At 34.9% G+C, this 7,674-nt stretch overlaps 1 protein-coding gene across 1 annotated transcript; it reads left to right on the plus strand.

Annotated features, from left to right (window-relative positions):
• Positions 1-5,171: 5,171 nt before the first annotated feature.
• LOC132603012 (temperature-induced lipocalin-1-like) lies at positions 5,172-6,748 on the plus strand. The gene is made up of 2 exons (XM_060315861.1): positions 5,172-5,635; positions 6,312-6,748. Exons 1-2 carry the CDS (start codon positions 5,264-5,266, stop codon positions 6,495-6,497), a joined length of 558 nt encoding a protein of 185 aa, XP_060171844.1. The 5' UTR covers positions 5,172-5,263; the 3' UTR covers positions 6,498-6,748.
• Positions 6,749-7,674: the final 926 nt, after the last annotated feature.

Raw genomic sequence — 7,674 nt, forward strand, 5'->3', positions numbered from 1 at the left:
GAAGGAGAGGGAGGGCGGGGGGGGGGGGGTTAGAAGAAGGAGAAAGTGCAGCTACCATGGATGGAAAGAAAAAGGAAGTAAGTAGGGAAGACAGAAGAAGAAAGAGAAAAGAGAGAAGAAGAAGAAAGAGAAAAGAAAAAAAAAGGAAAAATAAAATATTAAAAAAGTATAATTAAGTATAATAAATTGTCATCCAATTAGAAGAGGACATATGTACAGCTGGAATCATTTTTGGTGTTTTTTTCCCCTTCCACGTGCTTTTGAGAAAGTCATCACACTTTCTTGCCACGTCACCCGCTAAGGGGGGTATTTAATTAACTTGAAACTTGTTAAGGGGGGGGTAAATAAATAATACAACTTAAGTTTAGTTGCTAAACTAAGTTTTCGTGCCAAGGTCAGGGGTCAAATGATGTCTTTCCTCCATCTGTTTATAAAGCAAGTCAAGAACGCACTTGGAGTGATTTCAACAATATTATATGCCGATGCAACTCTAACCAAAGACTGAAGATGTAGCAGCATACATAGGCCAAAGGACAAGGCATAATTCACCAAAGTTGTTCTTCACACACGATTTCCAAAAGAATGGTGATATCAACGTGCAATAGATGGGTTCAAGTGATAATATGGTTGATTTGTTCACCAAGTCTCTACCAACTGCAACTTTCGAGAAGATGGTGCACAAGATTGGAATGCAAAGATTCAAGTTTTGGATTGATGTTCTCGTCAGGGGGAGTTAATACGCGTTGTACTCTTTTTCCCTTAGCCAAGGTTTTGTCCCAATTGGGTTTTCTTGGTAAGATTTTTAATGAGGCAACCAAATGGCGTATTATTAGAAATGTGTATTCTTTTTCCTTCACTAAAAATTTTCCCACTGGATTTTTTCTAGTAAGATTTAAATGAAGCACATTATCTATCAAATAGACATCCAAGGGGGAGTGCAATAAATATTATTTATTACGGTGGATGTCTATCTTTAGGAGAAACTTTAGGGTTTGTGACTTTGGCACTAAGTTAATTTTCTCCTATAAATAGAGATGTTCTCTTCATTTTATATCATCCCTAGCAAGAGAAATAAAGAATGTCCAAAATACGAAGTTGAAAATTTTACCCTCTATAAGCCGCCACTCTACAACAGTACCAGCATTAAAATGTTGTAGAGCCTCAATTTACCTTGGCAGCGATTGAAAAAAGGTATGCCAATTTCCAAAGATCATCTCAAAAGCGCGTCTACGCCCGAGAAATCCCTTTCTGTTGCTTATAGTTTTACCATATACGGTTTGAACGTTTCTAATGCAATCTTTGATGGGGATCCTGTTTAAACAAAAAACATTTAGTGATGATCTTTTAATTGATATAAGACATATAATGTACTAGGTAGGATAAGTTACCTTGGCGTTTCGGCATCGCCTTTAAGTAACACTTAAGCAATTATGTTTGTATCTAAATTAAAATGATCTACTCGATTGCCTTCCATATCACAAGTGTGTTTTGGCGGAATTTTGTAATAGCCCGCATACCATCAGGCTTAACAATTCCCTGAAGCAACCACTGACAGCCTTGATACCGTCGTCCACAAACTAGCCACCATATCTTTGTGTTTGACTGATCAAAATAGTGAAACCCTAACAGTTGAAGCATTTTGAGACATTTTTTCTATGAACTTTGATTTTTTTTTCAATGACTTGTAAGACTTAGACTTATGAAATTGATGAGTTTTTCACTCGTCCAGCATTCATGTTAAATAGATTCCTGAAATTGTCATGCGTGGTGTGTTGTCAAATCAACACTTACATTGCGCATTAAAATGGTGTGCAATACAAGTGAGAGTCATATTAAAACGGTCAAATAATGCAGCATTGTATTGTCAAATCAAGCCTTTATGTGTCATAGATTCCTGAAATTGTCATGCGTGGTGTGTTGTCAAATCAACACTTACATTGCGCATTAAAATGGTGCGCAATACAAGTGAGAGTCATATTAAAACGGTCAAATGATGCAGTATTGTATTGTCAAATCAAGCCTTTATGTTGGTGCAAATTAATGACTTGAATATCATTCAAACTCTTGAAGAGTTCTCAAAAGCAGTATATTATCTGTTGAAAGAAGTTGACATAAGAAACTTGCAGAATTTTTTGGTCCTGAAGTGTCATATCTTTATGCAATTGATGCATGTACATATTTTGCTATGACTATGAAGGATTACAGTCATACGATGTTGTTCTACACAACAGTTAAATTATATAAAGATAACATCTGTTTAGAGAAAAGATATCATTTGACCCCTAAACTTGACACGAAAACTTAGTTTAGCAACTCAATTTAAGTTGTATTTATTTAACCCCCTTAACAACTTTCAAGTTAATTAAATACATCCCTTAGCGGCGTGGACCAGTTGAGATCTAGGTGTTGTTCACCACTCGCCTGGTGATTGGTCCACGTCATTAAATATTTTTTAATTATTTTTATTTATTTAGTTTTTTTTCTTTCTTTTTCATTCTTTCCCTATTTTATTATTTTATTAAACAATAATTAAAAAAAAATGGACCCATAGCCGCCGTTCTCCTCCTCCTAAACTCCCCACCTCCACACCGCCGCCGCCACCACCCCACCGCCGCCGCCGTCGCCACCACACCACCACCATAACCACCGCCTCCTTAAATCAAACCAACTGAAAAATCCCATCTTTGTTAAAAAAATTCTTTATTAATCATATTTCCACCATAACCACCACCGCCGCTATCACCAACCTTTCCCACCACCGAAGCAACAATAATTTCCAACAAATCATCTTCTTCCAATTTTGTTTCTACTTCTCATTCAAATCACCAAACTAAGAAAACCCACAAATTTTGGACTGAAATTCGAATTGATATCAACCAAAAAAAAAAAAAAAAGAGGCGGCGGTGGGTATCAACAAAAACCCACCTGCAATTTCTTCATTGCAGTTCGTGCAATTTATTCAATTTCTTCATTGTTGTTTAGAAAAATAGGGACGATAACAGAGGCTTCTCCCAATTTCAATATAGCATACCCACTTCCACTCTTTGCAAGCTTGCTTCGCCGCTTCTTCAAAATCTCAAATGATTTTTGAAAACTTTCAATGTCATTTTTGAAATCTGATTCGAAAACCTCAAAACACAATAATAATTCACCCAGCAACAGTTACACCGAGGTCAGCGTCGCATCTTTCAATTTCATATTCGCTTATAATAACTACTAGAAACCCATAATTTATTGTTGTTAAACTGCCCTTCAAATGGACTTATGCAACAACAATGAAGAAATTGCACGAATTAACTGCCCTTCAAATATGCTCAGCAATGAAGAAAATGCACGAACTGCCCATCAAGACAAAGAAAGGAGAAATTTTTTTTAAAAAAAAGGAAGAAAAAAGCTGAGGAAGATAGCAGCAACGATTTGGAGGATGGGGAAGAAGGAGAGGGAGGGCGGGGGGGGGGGGGGGGGGTTAGAAGAAGGAGAAAGTGCAGCTACCATGGATGGAAAGAAAAAGGAAGTAAGTAGGGAAGACAGAAGAAGAAAGAGAAAAGAGAGAAGAAGAAGAAAGAGAAAAGAAAAAAAAAGGAAAAATAAAATATTAAAAAAGTATAATTAAGTATAATAAATTGTCATCCAATTAGAAGAGGACATATGTACAGCTGGAATCATTTTTGGTGTTTTTTTCCCCTTCCACGTGCTTTTGAGAAAGTCATCACACTTTCTTGCCACGTCACCCGCTAAGGGGGGTATTTAATTAACTTGAAAGTTGTTAAGGGGGATAAATAAATACAACTTAAGTTTAGTTGCTAAACTAAGTTTTCGTGCCAAGGTCAGGGGTCAAATGATGTCTTTCCTCCATCTGTTTATAAAGCAAGTCAAGAACGCACTTGGAGTGATTTCAACAATATTATATGCCGATGCAACTCTAACCAAAGACTGAAGATGTAGCAGCATACATAGGCCAAAGGACAAGGCATAATTCACCAAAGTTGTTCTTCACACACGATTTCCAAAAGAATGGTGATATCAACGTGCAATAGATGGGTTCAAGTGATAATATGGTTGATTTGTTCACCAAGTCTCTACCAACTGCAACTTTCGAGAAGATGGTGCACAAGATTGGAATGCAAAGATTCAAGTTTTGGATTGATGTTCTCATCAGGGGGAGTTAATACGCGTTGTACTCTTTTTCCCTTAGCGAAGGTTTTGTCCCAATTGGGTTTTCTTGGTAAGATTTTTAATGAGGCAACCAAATGACGTATTATTAGAAATGTGTATTTTTTTTCCTTCACTAAAATTTTTCCCACTGGATTTTTTCTAGTAAGGTTTTAATGAAGCACATTATCTATCAAATATACATTCAAGGGGGAGTGCAATAAATATTATTTATTACGGTGGGTGTCTATCTTTAGGAGAAACTTTAGGGTTTGTGACTTTGGCACTAAGTTAATTTTCTCCTATAAATAGAGATGTTCTCTTCATTTTATATCATCCCTAGCAAGAGAAATAAAGATATTTCCCCTATTCTCTCTCTTTCTCTACAATATTCTTATTCTTGCATTATTATTTTATAACAGGTATTTAATTCTTGAAATTTATGAAGAGTGGATCTAAGACTGAAATGCGTAGCAAAATATTACAGGGAACAAAATAAGAATTTGTTTGAGGGACTAAAATTATGAATTTCCCTTTTGAAAACAAGTTAACCGCCCCATGTATTAGAATACATAATTCTAGAAGCTACCATTTCAATAACATGCCAAAAACATATTCTCTTCGTTCATTTTTAATTGTTCCATATTAACTTAGCGCACAAGGCCCTAAACAGAATGACATGATATATCACTCTTAATTATTATTAAATCATCTAATGGTTGAAATCAATCAAATATACTTTAAAAATTATGTATCTACTAACAGTTCATTGACGTTTTCAATTCAATAATTAATAATAAGAGAAAAATAGATACAAAATAATAAATTATTTCATGATTTTTTAAATTGAACAAGTAAAATTTGATATCTATTTTTATTATACAGTAAAAATGATAGTCGGTAGTACCTGTAAAAATCCACTATTACACTTTGTAAGGGCTCAAATAGCCCACGTGTATATCCATAAACATCTCACATTGCACAATATTACCTTTATATATCTCATCCCACTAAACCTTACCAAGAAACTAATCCCAAAAAAAAAAAAAAAAATATTCCAACCGTCAAAATCTCGAAAAAGAAAAGTTACTCTCTTTGAAATTTTGCAAAAATGGCCACAAAAGAAATGGAAGTAGTGAAGAATTTGGATATTGAAAGATACATGGGGAGATGGTATGAAATTGCCTCATTCCCATCATTTTTTCAGCCCAAAAATGGAGAGAACACTAGGGCCACTTACACTTTAAACCAAGATGGGACAGTACATGTATTGAATGAAACATGGAGTAATGGAAAAAGAGTCTATATTGAAGGCACTGCTTATAAAGCTGATCCTAAAAGTGATGAAGCAAAACTTAAAGTGAAATTTTATGTTCCTCCATTCTTACCAATAATTCCAGTTATTGGGGATTATTGGGTTCTTTATATTGATGATGGTTATCAATATGCTTTAGTTGGTGAGCCTAGGAAGAAGTATCTTTGGGTAAGCTCCTTCATCATTTTCTTTTTAACATCTTTTAAAAAAAAAAAACATGGTTTAAGGTTATTGTTCTTATTATTTTTAGTTGGTTTGAGCACACTGTATCAGTATGTGCTGTAAATTTGTTTAGTTTTCAACAGAAGACCAGCTTCAAATACAATTCTTTGGATGGGGTTGCTAGTCATGTATAGCATGTGAGAAAGGTTCCACCATCCTTATCTTTTGCCAGTTTAGGCCCGCAAGGTACCTACCACTAAAAGACAGAAACTAGCGACAGGGCAAAATTTGTGCTAATCCTATCTAGTGAAGGATTATAAAAAAAATAACTATGAACAATTTAGCGACAGATTAGTGATTGAACGAAGTTTTTTTATAAGTCCTCTAACACAAATATCAGTGTAACTTTGCCTATGACTTAGAATGATAAGTTGTGGCATGCATGGCATGGAGCTGTGGTGGGTATAATGTAGCTCCTTAATTATGGGTTCAACTGGACTTGCTATTTCGACATGGATATGTGTGTTATAGCAGGTTAATTATCATTTATATACTGCGTTATATCAATGAATGTTCATCAAGGAGATTCTCCAATTACCTTATAGATGATCTGATTATGTAAATACGTTGTAACAAATTCTCAATTTATATATATGGTTAACAAAATTTTCTTTGTTGGCAGATACTATGTAGGCAAACACATATGGATGAAAAGATATATAACCAACTTGTTGAGAAGGCTAAAGAAGTAGGCTATGATGTGAGCAAACTTCACAAGACACCTCAAGCTGATCCTCCACTTGAGAGTGAAGATGGCCCAAAAGACACCAAGGGAATTTGGTGGATCAAATCAATCTTTGGAAAATAGTCAATAAATATGTTCTTTTAAAAAAGATCTACAATATAAATTAAACTATGAAAAATATGAAAAATTATCTTGTAAAAAGAGTTTGTCGTTTTAATTCCAAATGTTTAAGGTTATATTTTTCTTAGGAGTCCTTTTTTCTCTAAGAACCTTGTAAGTTGATAGTATATAGTAGTAGTGTGGTGTTGTAAGAGTTTGTTGTCAATTTTGCATTTGAATTATATGTATGGAATGGTTAATGTTATTTGGTTGTTTCTTTGGCGTGAAGATTCTTGAAGGTTTAAGAAAACATGTAGCAATTATTCAAGTCACATTTTTGTTAGGTACACTATTTCTTTGTGTTATTCCACCTCTTGCTTATTTTTGGTCGAATGAAACTCATAATGGTGGTTGTATTTGCCAATTTTCTCAATACTAGCTTAGGCTAGTGTGGGAAATTGCATTTTATATGTTTCAGATTCAGTGGCGGAGCCAGAATTTTCATTAAGGGGTGTTAAAATATAAAGAAGTAAATTCACGAAGAAGCCAAGAGTGTCAATATGTAATATACATAAAAATAAAAAATTTACCTAGCCACATAGTGTAATTTTCCGACGAAGTGGTGTCGGTTGACACCCCTCAACTACATGTGGCTCCGCCACTCAGATCTATTTACTTGCTTAAAGGCATTTAAACGTTCATTGTCAAATTAGTTATCCATTTGGACATAAATTGTTTGTTCCAACAAAAAAAACATTATCCGGTTATATAGTGTTCCAATTTTTTACTCCAAACTTCAAAAAACAAACTTTGGTCTAAACCAAATGTTCAAGTACTTATCTACACTCTTCCAATTCCACATAGGGCAATGACGGCTGATTTGCCATTGTGGGCACCAAACCACTCAATTACTAGTTTCTCCACTAGATCATGTTACAAAACAATTGAAGATCATAAGCCACCCAACAAAAGCTTTAAATGGATCTGGAAGCTACAGTGCCCCTCAAAGATCAAGTTTTTTATCTGGCAGGGTTACCACAATAGGGTTCCTACCAGGGCATACTTTCACCATTTAGGCATTAATATTGATGAACGATGTCCCGTATACCGGTCTGCACGCGAGACTGTTGAACACGTATGCCTATACTGCCCAGCAAACAATAGTTTATGGGATAGTTTCAATTTTCCAGTTGATAACCAC

This window comes from Lycium barbarum, chromosome 7, assembly GCF_019175385.1.
Source record: "Lycium barbarum isolate Lr01 chromosome 7, ASM1917538v2, whole genome shotgun sequence".
Classification (NCBI taxonomy): domain Eukaryota; kingdom Viridiplantae; phylum Streptophyta; class Magnoliopsida; order Solanales; family Solanaceae; genus Lycium; species Lycium barbarum.